The sequence below is a fragment of the Agelaius phoeniceus genome, chromosome 2, assembly GCF_051311805.1.
Source record: "Agelaius phoeniceus isolate bAgePho1 chromosome 2, bAgePho1.hap1, whole genome shotgun sequence".
Classification (NCBI taxonomy): domain Eukaryota; kingdom Metazoa; phylum Chordata; class Aves; order Passeriformes; family Icteridae; genus Agelaius; species Agelaius phoeniceus.
In genome coordinates, this window is record NC_135266.1 from 73,490,232 (window position 1) to 73,503,332 (window position 13,101).

At 42.3% G+C, this 13,101-nt stretch overlaps 1 protein-coding gene across 2 annotated transcripts; it reads left to right on the top strand.

The window, feature by feature from the left end:
- Positions 1 to 2,272: 2,272 nt before the first annotated feature.
- On the top strand, positions 2,273 to 12,075 carry EEF1AKMT1 (EEF1A lysine methyltransferase 1). Of its 2 annotated transcripts, none has more exons than XM_077173887.1 (5): positions 2,273 to 2,345; positions 6,274 to 6,423; positions 7,313 to 7,395; positions 8,047 to 8,327; positions 9,533 to 12,075. In XM_077173887.1, exons 2-5 carry the CDS (start codon positions 6,277 to 6,279, stop codon positions 9,658 to 9,660), a joined length of 639 nt encoding a protein of 212 aa, XP_077030002.1. In that variant the 5' UTR covers positions 2,273 to 2,345; positions 6,274 to 6,276; the 3' UTR covers positions 9,661 to 12,075. The 2 variants fall into 2 exon arrangements, with proteins under 2 accessions (XP_077030002.1, XP_077030003.1); XM_077173888.1 differs by lacking the exon at positions 2,273 to 2,345 and adding an exon at positions 4,785 to 5,739.
- Positions 12,076 to 13,101: the final 1,026 nt, after the last annotated feature.

The window sequence follows — 13,101 nt, forward strand, 5'->3', positions numbered from 1 at the left end:
AAATTGCAGCCAGAGATAACCTGTTTTTATCCCTTCCTACAGGATCACTTGAGCTCCTTTAGAGCTTTGCTTCTAGAACTGTCTTGTAACAGGATTCAAGCAAGGGCTGTGCTTGCTGCCAAGTAGTATCTGATATCACAACCTAAATAATGTCACCCTGGCAGCCCACCCCCAAGCCCCCAGACAGCCATGTGCCCTTATGTGATCTGTCTAACCTTTCTGCTGAGGAGGGATTGCTTGCCAAGGGGCAGTCTGCTGCTCGGGGAAATCTGGACTGAGAGTGTGTGTCAGCCCTGTCTCATTTCCACTTTCATTATCAGCCCTGTGCAGAATGTTTTTCATGTAAAATACCTTACAAACATGCATGAAATAGGACAATTACTGAAGTGTCACTTCACATTTCTTGCTGCACTCAGTAATGCTACACAGCTATCAATATCAAGACTTGTCACTTTCCAAAATGCAGGGAAAAGGGGTTGGTTTGTTTGTTTTAAATTACAGCAATGCTGGTAGCATGAACGGATATGGATACCCACCATATGTGACAGTCTCCTGTGCTGGGATGAAGACTTTTTTTGGCAAGAACTTTCAAAGACAAAGTGGGTAATGCACTGAATGCCCAATGATCCAGACTGCAAAGGAGTCTTTTAAACCAAATGAAAATGCCCACAGTTCTCTACTGTCATGAAAAACCTTGTTTCCACATGAGGGAGGTTAAAAATATGGGGATCTGAAGGAAAAATTGGCCAATTCCCACATCCTGTGGTGGAAAGAAAATTTGATTTTCTGCTGCTTATGTAAGCTGTGCTGCAAAATATTTTATCATTAATTTAGTATTTCTGTCTTCCAGAGCAGTAGTTCTGCTCTGTTCATTAATGCCCAGTGCTGAGCCCGTGACTTTCTGTTCAGCAACAGTGAAATGTTGTGGCAGATGAAGACTGAGCAGGTTGTAGGTAAAACAGCAGTTTCTTACTCAGCTCACTGCTGATATTCTGGCTCTGGAGAACATGAGGAGAGTCTGCTGTTGGGTTAAATAATCTGATGGGCAACCTCCTATGGGCTGGATTCTAGGAGGGTGACAGAGACAACACTATGCACATGACTTTTACAAACACTGAGCTTTATAAAGAAAGAATGAGAAAAATGGGTGAGCTTTTGTCTTGGGGCAGTGAGATCATGAGACATGCCAGATAAGCATGTTGTGCCTACACATGAGAAACAAGAAAATGGGAAGTTTTTATGACCAAAGGGAAAGATATAGTGGATTAAATTTTCCCCCTCTGCTTTAGTGAGACCCCACCTGGAATACTGCTTCCAGCTCTGGCGTCCCCAGCACAAGGACATTGCCCCATCAGAGCAAGTCCCAGGGAGGGACAACAGGGATTAGAGGCAGGGACTACCACTCACATGAGGGAAGATTAAGAGAATTGGGATTGTTCAGCCTGGAAAAGAGAAGGATTTGGGATGACCTAACTGTGGTCTTTCAGTACCTCTAGGGAGCCTACAAAAAACGATTGACAGAAACTTTTTACATGGGTATATAGTGACAGGACAAGGGGGAATGACTTCAAACTGATAGCAAGTATGTTTAGATGCGATATTAGAAAGAAATTCTTTACTGTGACAGTGGTGAGGCACTGGAACAGGTTGCCCAGAGAAGCTTTGGATCATCCCTGGAAGTGTTCAAAGCCAGGTTGGGTGGGGCTTGAAGCAACCTGGGATAGTGAGAGGTGTTCCTGCCCATGGTAGTGGGGTTGAAACTAGATGGTCTTTAAGGTCCCTTGCAACACAAACCATTCTATGATTTTATGAAGTTAAACAAGGAAGGTATTTTAAAACTCGCTATGTTTTGAAAGCATCTATGAATCGGATCGACTTCCGTTTGTATGCAAGAAAGGGAGCTGGTTCCAGCCTGCTAATGCTGAATAGAAATGGAAAGCCTGGACAGGAGACTCAGCTGTAGAAAACCAGTTTGGTGCGCTGGGCTGCGGTGCCGGGCAGAACTGGCGGCTCCTGAACACTTTCCGTCTGACTCGAGGGATGCCTGTGCTCTCCGGGTCTGCCAGGCCGGGTGCCGGAGGCTGTCTGGGTCCCCAGCTCTCTCCCGTGCCTACCCTGTCCCACATCGCGGCACACACGCCATTCCCCGGCGCGCTCGGGGCCGGGGCCGGGACCGGGGCCGGGACCGGGGCCGGGACCGGGGCCGGAGGGGGCGGGCCCGGGAGCTCCGCCAGGCCCAGCGTGTCCAGCAGGGGGCGCGCGGTCCCTGGCCGGCGCGGCACGCGCGCGGCGCGGGGGGCGGGGCCTGGGGCGAGCTGCGCGCGCGCGGAGGGAGCCGGCGGGCGGTGAGTGGCGCGAGGGCCGCGCGCGGGGCGGGAGTGGGGCCCGGGGCCACCGCGCGTGCCCGCCCGGAACCGCCGTGAGGGCGGCGGCGCGGAGCCCCCTCACCCACCCATCGCCGCCCCCTCACCGCCTGACCCTGCTGCGCCGCGCGGGCGATGGCGGCCGAGGCGCGGACTGGCTGGCTGGGGTCACCCCCTGCCCCCCACGGGGATTCTGTGTGGCCGCAGAGTTCCCTCGAAGCGATCCACGGGGTAGGGGACAGCAGGAAACGGCCTTCTCCGGGAACCCTCCGTGTCCCCTCAGCCACGTGTAGGAGGGACCGGTGATCCCGAGCCTGTCCTCCGTAGGACACATCATAATTTCCTTTTGCTTGAAGTAGCCACCAGGGCTCCTGACTTTGCTTTGTTAATCCGTTGCAGTTTCTGTGTATTTGGTAATCCTCTGAGAGCTTCTCTTGTATGAACTTTCTGTGTGACTTTGACACATTGTGAAAATCCGGTTTTTGAGGTATCAGGGCACAAGTCCAGACATTTAGTAGCTTTCCGGTCTATCAGATCAGGACTTCTCTACCTCCAGGCAGGTGGTTGCAGCCCCTGCCAGGTGATTTTCATTAGGGTTGCACACCACTGGCCAGCATTTCTCGGTGTGTGCTGCAAACACCGTGGATGATGAGCTGCTTGTCTCAAAGACTGACTTGGGCAGCTTGGAAAAAACACAGACAACTAGATTTAACTCCATTTCATGCTCTCGGTCTTTTGATCAAGGTTACTCTTAGAATAAGATCTTTTCTGAAGTTGCACATGTGCTTTTTATATTGTTGGTAAAAGATCTAAAGGACTAACACTGTCCTCTTCTTCCTTCTTCCCAGCGATGAACAGCATGGCTTTCCAGATGTATTTCTACTCCATGACCTTTTAGCAGTCTTTCCTAATGTTTTCTTATCACCTGTTCTCCATGTGGTCATAACTACAGGTGAAATGAATGTACTGAGGACCAAAAACTGTTAATTTTTCCATAGTGTTTAACTTTGAGTATTTTTTTCCTTTGTTTCAGAATTTGGCTATATAAAAATAGACTTCTCATACATGAATGCCAGAAACTATTGTTAAATACATACAACATTCTTGTGTGGACAAAGCCTTGGAGTCTCCTGTGCTGCTCTTATCTCTCTTAATTTATTTTTTGGTTTTTTTGGAGAGCTTTCACTCTGTAGTGATGACATTTGCCTGAACAGTGCATCAGCTAGTAAGAGAGAGATTGAGCTGTGCACAGGGGAAGGGACTAAAGAGTCTGCAGGGACCTCCACCCCTTCATCCTACCTGCTGCACTGCAAGCCACATTTGTCACCTCATTTTTCCTGTTTTATGGGTAGATCTGGCCCTTTAGGGACCAGTAGCATTCAGATTTGCCATTTTACCCTATGAACACAAGTTTCCCATTTTACCCTGCCTGTTCCTGTTCCACTCTATCTGAGGGAGCTTACCTCCTTCTCTGGTGTTTTCCTTCAGATGACCTTTGACTTCACCATGAGAGTAATTTTCTAAACCTTATGCAGTGTTCTTGAACTGTTCTTGGATATCTGATTTCCCCCTATGTGGCTTCCAGAGAGGATCTGTGTGAGGACAGAGCATGGTCTGCATGTGGAGGGACCCAGGGCCTGGGGCAAGCTGGGATTGGTCAGCTGGAGCCTCAGGGGCCTTGGGAATTAATAGTATAAAGATTCCCACAGAGGCAGTGGGATTTTGTGCTTCTTCCCATTCTCCTGTAGAACTTTCAGGGTTGCTTCTGGACTTGAGAGCAGTGAACTTAATGGAAGAGATAATGAAGGGATTTCAAACAGTAGAACCGTCGTCTCCCTTGAAGGAATTTACAAGTCTTGTGGACATAAAGTCACTTTAAGGGTTTTCTGATGTAGTTCTTAACCATGAGAATGTCTTCATCCTAATAAATTGAGTCAGTATATTCATTCAGAAAAATATATTAAATTTTGGAGGCATTTATAATAGCTGTAGTAATATTTCTACCATATGTTCTGAGTTACCTCTCCTTGCAAAACCTCACAGTTAATTACTTCTTGGTTCCTAAGGCTTTTAATTTACAAACCAAAAGGAAGAGTTTAAAAAAAATCAACTAAAAATTATTCATAGATTAAAGATGTCTATGGCAGTATGCCTTTTTATGTTCTGAAACAATGGCAAATTCTTCATCAGCAACTTTATCTGTGAGGGTTTTGATTCATGGGCATGTATTTAGTCTTTGCAAATGCTAGTATGGGCTCACTGAACAGAAAATCAAAAAATTTCAACTTTTGACTTAAAAACTGAAGCTTTCCACCTGTTTCAGTTTCTTAGAGTCAAATCATGGTTGTGTTCTTGCTTGGTGGGTAATAGCAGACCAGATTACTGTATGTATTATTCAGTTATTTAAAAATAACTGTGATTGTAAATTTCTACCATGTCCTAACAAAAATAAATTGTTTAATAGGACCTAAATGGGTCATAGTGTTGTGTATTGTTAGAGCATTGTGGCTGGAAACTGTTATCTGTCTGGACATACAGTCATTCCTATAATAAATACTTGAAATAATACGTAATTTAATAATGTAAATAGTCTTAAAGCATTTGTGTTTTGTTCAATGAAAAACTGGGGGGAAAATAATGATTTTGGCTTTACTAAGTAGCTTGACTCCGGAATTCTCTTGCGTGAGACCGATGCCATAGGTGGATCTTTGGGCTGTGAGCAATTCCCTGTTTGGCCAGCCTGGCCTGAGAATCCAGCAAGTCAGTAAATGATACTCTGGAAAAGGCAGGTTTTGCAGATAAGAGCTTTCCTTAGGAAAGCTAAGGAAACTTACTGTGTCAGAGAAATGGCAGAGTTATCTCCCAGTGCCAGGGTAAGGTACCATTTTTTCAGCAAGCAGGAGGAAGCTGTTTTAAGGAAACTTCATCTTGAAAGCTCTTTTAGAGCAGAAGGAAGGGGTGGAGGAGGAGACTGCCAGTTCTGGAGCTCTCCTTGTAATGCAGGGAATGAGGAGAAGAACCATGAGCAGCTCCACTTGAAATGACTCAAAATGTTCAGTCACTGTTCAGGTGAGTTCTTGGTGACTTGTGCATAATGCAGGTGTATCCCTGTCTGCATCTCCAGGCTCTGTTAAAGGCATTGCTCATGTGCTGATCCTTAGGCTGGATGCAGGCAAAGTGGTTTCTTGGGAGAAGAATCTTTCTCAATTTTCTCCAGTTCTTTTCACGTGCTGAGTCCATTCCAGCACCTCCGTTCCACGAGGTGGCGCCGTTCCCGAGGAGAGGCTGCTGTGCTGCCTGAGGCAGAGGGCTCAGGGACGCTGCCTGGCAGAACCCACTTCAGGAGCTTTCTGAAAATGGCTCTACTTCTCCACTGGTACCTACCGTGTCTTCTTGGAGCTTCTTGGCTGCCTTTTTTTTTTTTCTTCCTTTGTAGGTTTGTGGCATTTAGAGGAATCTTTTTATGGCATGGAAGTTAAAACCAGGTGATGCTGAACTAGAATGCTAGTTTACTTCGTTTGGAACATGGGAAGGAATGACCAATAGCTATCATTATTTCTAGGAAGGAAGGGAATCATTTCTATAGGATTTTCCAGTTCCACAGGAAACCAAAAGCTGTAATGTCAACTTCCCTGTAAGAGCATAAGCCAAATCCATGTTGCATAGAAAGGGAACAGTGTTGCTGCTCTTCCTGAATTCTCTGTGGAGACTTGTTATTTCCAATTGGCCTCTCACTGATTTAAGAGCACTTAAGTAGAGGGAATAATTTTTCTTTTGTTAGGAGGTTTTCCTAGTTAGCTGCATTCTTGTTGGAAGTTGTTTAACCTCACAAGATTATGCTGTTTTTACAAACATTCACCATTGAAATGGGTTCATTTAATTAATTTCTTTTTTCTTGTTGACATCTAAGAAAATGGACGATGATGATGACATTCCCCAGCTTTCATCCCATACATTGGCTGCCCTCCAGGAGTTCTATTTGGAACAGCAGCAGAGAGAGGGCATGAAGACCTCCCAAGGGTTTAATCAATATTCCATTGGCTCAATAGAAGAAGACTGGGTAAGAAACTATAAATTTCAGTGAGTGAAGCACAGAGAGAGGAGTAGCCCTGACCAAGGTTCTTTTGTGGCTGGAAAATGAAATGAAATTAAAGAGGGGAACACTCAAGATATTGCTATTAATGGATGGCAACACTGTAGGGAGATTTGCTTTAGTATTAAATCTGGATGTAGTTGTTTGCTCCACATGTGCATGGGGGGTACAAACTCAAAGTACATGGAGAGGGAATAAAGCTGCTAATGGAAGCATCTGTCCCTTCTGGAAATTTTAACTCCAGCCTGGCATGTGATAGTAGTAAAGACTCTTCCCTGAGTCTGAGACAAGCGTAGTGTAACAAGACCAAGTGATCTTTCCTTTCATTTTTTTTTGTGTGTGTGTGTGTGTTTTATTTCTTTATTTTTGTGGATGGCTGTTTTGCTGCTTCTTTTTATTTGTGACAGACTGATTTCTGATTTGTCTCTGGGTTGGGCTTTTTTGGTCTTCCTTTTTCTGATTGTTCTGATTTAGTTATCCTTTTCTTTCTCCCCACACTGTCACTTTTCAAGGGCCTTTTTCCTCATCTGCTGAAGGAACTCAATTGAAGAGCACATAAATAATGTGCATCTGCCCATTGGCTTTGAAATACCCTGTCAGTGGTTTGGATTTCTTGGTTTTCCTGATACTGCAGTTCATGTTTTGGAAACAGAGAGTGTAAGGTACCTGCTGCATATCACTAGATCACAGAAGTAGGAAGACTGTCAGGAAAACAGCCACCTTTCTAGCTTTACAGGTTGTGAACTGAGAAGTTGCTGTGGATTGTGGTTTTCTTGAGTTATGACTCACCACACATAACTGCATAGCACAGCCAGAAGATTTGATGTTGTTTGTAATTGTGCATTATCTTTCTCAGCAACTGAGCCAGTTTTGGTACAGTGATGAAACTGCATCATGCCTGGCTAAGGAAGCAGTTCTGGCAGCTGGAAAAGGTGGCAGGTAGGTTTAATAATTGTGTTGTAGATTTAACATTAAGATCTGCAAATATTTTGTTTCTGCTATGTTGGCAAGAACATGCAGTTTAATTCATTACTCATTGTACTTCAGTTTTGTTCAGCTGAGATACTGCAGAGCTGCTTTGATGTTATTTAGTTAATAGTTTATACTGATCTTCCTCTTTGTCATTTCATTGAATGTTGTAGGCTGTGCCTTGTAAAAGTTTACTATAAATCTTTGTAATTTTTTGAGAAATACAAAGTGCTTCAGAGCACATTATGGACTTATAATTAGTTTTTATATTGTTTCTGTAGAACAGATGGAAAAAACTTGGTTTTCTTCCTACTTCTATAAACAGTAATTTTTCATTTTTGAGTGTACTTCCTTGCTTTTCTGAAACAAGACTTTCTCTGTAGTTAAGCTTAAGATCTTTATGTAGCATGGGGTTGAACAGGTAATGACTTTCATACTTAAAACTTTGTTACTATGATAATTAATTGTTAGAATGGAGGAACAATACTTTATATTTTTGGGACTAATGTTTAAAATGTTTTCCCAAAGCCTGTCTGAAGACTGCTGAGAAGACTGTAGAGTTTTGTTGCTGTTGTTTGCCTTTTAAAATTACAATTTTAAGTTATTGTGTGTTTTTTTCAGGATAGCATGTGTTAGTGCACCAAGTGTGTACCAGAAACTGAAAGAACAGGATGGTGAGGATTTTTCTGTGTGTATACTGGAGTATGACAGAAGGTTTTCTGTGTATGGAGAAGAGTTTATCTTCTATGATTACAACCACCCTTTGGACTTACCTGAAAATCTCCTGCCACACAGTTTTGACGTCGTAATAGCAGATCCACCCTATCTGTCTGAGGAATGTCTTCAAAAGACTGCAGAGACCATCAAATACCTAACAAAAGGAAAGATTCTGCTTTGCACAGGTATAACTAATAAAAATATTAGGTCCCCTTAAGTAGCTTTTTTCTCTCTTTGTAATGACAAACTTACATGAGTCAAATGCTAACTCAATAATGCTGAATTATCATTAATTTAAGGAGGAATATGTGTCCTAAGCCTTTTATTTGAGTACTTGAGGTACTCAAATAAAGGTACTTCAACCTTTATTTTAAACAGAAGTGGGTTTCAATAGTTCAAGTCAGTACTTTTTTCCTATGGCATTATGAATTTTACTAAATTTTGGAAGAATTATAAGATCATCCAGCAAAACTCCAGAAATATAATTTTTCTTGTAGAAGGGCCACTCTATATAATTGCACTGATTGAAATCTGGGAATGGCAAACATAGGTGCAAGTTATTGTTTATGTCTTATACACTGAAATACAGGAGGAGGAATTAAACAGCAGTGATAAAAGCAGAAACCAGATAACTAGATATCTGTACTTGTGGGTCCTTCTTTAGGAAGGTGCACTTGCTGTTTGAGAAGTGATGTGTATCTGCCCAAGTCATGGCTTTTCTTAAACTGTTTTGTTATTACTGTGTTGTTATCTGAGGACATCCAGGAAACCTTTCCAAAAAGCGAAGGTCAAAACCCCTCTGTATGTACAATTTCAGGGAAGGCAACCAAGCAGGCAAAATAAAGAAAAATTAAAATAATGTGGCTATAGAAAGCCTGCTCCTTGGTTTAAGTGCACAAGGCAGTCACACACAAGGGTGATTCTCAGACGCTTTTCCCTAGAGTGGATAGGTGGTCCTTCAGTTTACTGCTCAAAGCAGTGATTTCTCAGTGTGTAACTGCAAATATCACTTCATGGTTTATATAAGTGAAAGAGTAGATGTAATCTGTTTGCATTTCCCACAGCTCCCTACCATTTAACTTCCTTGGAATGTAGCAAGAAGACGGAGTTCAAGTTTGGTTTCTGTAAAAATGGCACTGATACCCTCTACTTATTTTTATGAAACTTCTTGGACATTCATTTCTTTGGGATGTCTTCCATTCTTCTAGATTTACTTTACGTTTCCCAACAGATTCTGTTGTCAAGGAAGGCTGAGAGTGTAGTTGCTTTAAGCCTGCCTTCCTTAAAAAACACCGGGCTCTCTAAGTATGCATTTGGGAGGAGCTATTAAAAAAGTTCAAACATTCTGTTACTGTTTTTTCTTATTGAATACCAATTATTTTTGCTGCAGGTGCAGTCATGGAGGAGCAGGCAGCAAAGCATCTTGGTGTGAAGATGTGCAAGTTTATTCCAAAACACTCGCGAAATTTAGCCAATGAATTTCGATGCTATGTGAACTATGCTTCTGGACTGGACTAATTCTCCTAAGATCATCTACAAATCTACTTTTCTTTTGAAGCTTTTTCAGTCAAGCTTCTTTCTGTTTACTGACAGTTATGCCACATTTCTGAGGGCTGACATAGTCAGCTCTGAATACTGTTTTCTGGCATAGCTGGAATCAACACAGTGTGATAGCCTCTCTCTTTTAAATGAGTAAGCATTTGCAGTTACTGTGTTTTGTATTAGGTAAATGCAGACCAAGCAATGCAGGTGCTGGATAATGGGAACTTCTTTGTTTAACTTTAACTGGTAGCTTTTACTATATGAGGACACATCAGTGACCTCTTTGAAGTGAATTTAGCTTATAACAGCACATAGGTGTTTGCCTTGCAGGCATCAGAATCGTCATTGCCAAAGAGCGTGGTACTTCTGTAGTAATGTGACCCACGCATGTCCCTTAAATCTTGAATCCTAATGGCTCTGATTAAATATAATGCCTGCTTTTTAATAATTTCAATATCAAACTAAAGAGGATCTACAGGTATGTCAAGTTACACGAATGGTTACGATTTTTTTTCCCAGTTGCCTGATTTTATCTTTTTCTCCTGTTCCACAGACAGCAGCAGAGCAGTAGAATAGAAGCATCTTAAAAATCATTGAATCTTACAAGGCCACTGAAGAATAATATATTGATAAACTCCCATTGTTTCAAATGGAAAAATGTTAGATTTTATATTCAAGGTTTGGTCTATATTTCAGTCAAAAATAGATAATGCATTGGAAAGGGTTTGCTTTGCATAAGTAGAGATTTTTGATAACTGGGAATTTTAAAGCCACTTTTGACTAGCCTTTTGACTACACTACTGAAGTATTTTTGGGTGGAGATTAGTTCATAAATTTCAAGGCACTCAACACTTTTATAATCTCTAAAAATACTGCAAAACACAAGCACTTGTCTTTGTATGTCATACTATGTAAAAGTTAACAGAAATGCTGCATCTACAAGACAAATCACATAAAATCAAGTACTAAATTTATTTGTAGTGGGAATAAGCCTAATTAAGCTTGTGAGATGAGACTTTTTATAAAGCAGTGATAATACTCATGTTTCTGCTGTTTGGATGCAAATTTTCCCATCTGGTGGAGTAAACAGCTGAGCAGGAATAATATAGATGGATTCTAATTCTCTCTCAGTGCTCAGAGAATGGTGTTGTCTGAGCTGAACACAAAAGTGGTTCATAAACACCCACCCAATCCACCCTAGCTCTCCTCCCCATTTTCCAAGAGATCTGTTTGCTTCCTAAGGCCTTTCTCTTCTCACATTTTATACCTGCTGCTGCCTCCCTGCATGCAGTGTTCCTGGGCTCCATGGTAACATTTTTCTTCCTCTTGCACATGCCTTGGTTTCCGTCAGGCTGGTCACAGGGGTTGTTAAAACAGGGGAAGTGCAGTGAGGAAATGCTCACAGGGAGAACAGGCACTGGCCTCTCCTTTCTGCTGTGTGAGCCAGGGCCCATACAGTCTTGCCTTTCAAAGCAGATGCCATCCTTGCTGCTGAGCCAGAATTCCCCTGAAAATGACTGTCCACAGGTGAAATACACCTGGGTTTAGTTGTTTTCTGGGAGGCTACATCATCACTTTCATGTGGCCAGTTTGACAATAAAGCAAACCAGAATGGTAACTGCGTAGCTCTTGGCACTAACCTGTACTTTAAACTGGTTCATTACCTCAGTGTCTTGCACACCAAGCAGATGGAGATAATGAAGTAACTCATGAAACTTTGTTTTGAACTGCATAGAGGCTTCAAGTGGGACAGGCATGATTGCCAGAAGGGATGATACTGTTCCCCTGCCACCCACCTAAATTAGAATGTGCTGTTCAAATCGAAGCCTCACCTATTTTGCTGTTTTATTTGCTTCATTTTGGTAAATGTGTATTATTGGGCTCTCCATGGCAGAGTTAAAAGTCAACTTCACTAACTTCATCAGAGATATTTCTTAAAAAGATAAAAGTGCACCATTCAGTTGTACCAAGAAGTTCACTTCCAAGAAAATCACTGCTGCTTCTAACATGTAGGTCAGACAGCTTTGAAAAGGGGCACTGTGAAGATGCATAGTTACGGAACTGAGGGTGCATGGAAATCTGTGCAGATGCACTCAACAGAGCAGCCTGTTGTCCACCAGCCTCCCTCTTAAAAGCCTGGGGACTGCAGGCAGCTGCCCAAGTAGAGCTTGACTAGTGGCATTTACAGCCTTCATCAGTGATGGGTCATAAATTATTTTTGTCTAACTTGATTCCAAGGAAGTAGCTGTTTCTGAGAAGGGTACAAGTCACAAAAATCCATAGTGAATTTGTGTTTTGTGCCAGCATGGTAACTTTAAGAAATAGTACATGACAGCAAAACCCTCTTTTCTTCTGTAACAGGATTGTGAATAAAAATGTCAGTGTCAAGCAGTGACTGACTACTGGGGGTGTCTCATGGATGGACTTTCTGTTGGAACAGACTGTGGGGAAGTGTCAGCACTGTGCTCCTTTTCCAGTGGCATTTATGACTGCACAGTCCTATGTGCTACAGCCTCCTTAACTATCCTAGCCCAGGTAGTTATGGCTGTTCCCTCATGCCAGCAGGATTAATGGGTGTTTATACTTTCTGAGCACATCACAGCCTTTTTCCCTTTTCCTCCTGCTGCTTTCATGTTCATGTTCCCCCATGCAATTCCATGTTTATATGTAGCTGTAGATCTTCACCCATTCAGACAGACACCTTCAGGTGATGACTGGCAAGTGAACCCAAACTAGCATCTCGGGCTTTCCTCAGCCTTCCTGAATGATAGGAATTTTCCAAACTACCTTAAACGATACTACAGAAAAGAAAATAATCTCATTACCAAGGATATTGTTCTATGTTTTGTGGCTCCTAATGTATTCCAGGGACAACCTTGTTGAAGGAAAAGATTTTCCTGGCACAACAAAAAATTTTCTCAAATCAGCTGCAGCTGCCAGATAGTTCTAGCTTTGAATTGTTTGCATTTATTGGGCCTGGAGTTGGTTCAGTGAGGCACTTCATGTCTTCCTTCTGTCAACAGTTTGTGAAGCCTTGAAGCAACTCCAATGAACACTCCCTCCCCCATGCAAATTAAAGGCAAGGCTGTGGCAGCTGTAACCAGAGGGCTGGAAGCTGGAAAATGTCACACCACATTTGAAGTGAAACTGATATAAATCCATGATGTGATGACCTCATAAAAAAAACCCAATTCCAAACAAATACAAACTACATTTAACACTCAACCTTTCCCACATGAGTAATGTGGAGAGAAAGGATATATGGAAGGATATTATGATGGCCAGCAAGTGTTTGTGTAGCTAATAGCTCTTGATGTTAAGTATTAACAAACAGTTGCTCACTAACAAAATATCAAACAGTTGCTCATGCTAAAACTTAAACAGCTTTTAAGGGACACCTAACTGGAAAGCTGAATC

What these genes read in the sequence shown, in the direction of transcription:
- EEF1AKMT1 (XM_077173887.1), top strand. Translation starts at nt 6,277, where the DNA reads ATGGACGATGATGATGACATTCCCCAGCTTTCATCCCATACATTGGCT. An exon ending in GCTCAATAGAAGAAGACTGG is followed by an intron (nt 6,424 to 7,312) that starts GTAAGAAACTAT and finishes TATCTTTCTCAG; the next exon opens with CAACTGAGCCAGTTTTGGTA. An exon ending in AAAGATTCTGCTTTGCACAG is followed by an intron (nt 8,328 to 9,532) that starts GTATAACTAATA and finishes TTTTTGCTGCAG; the next exon opens with GTGCAGTCATGGAGGAGCAG.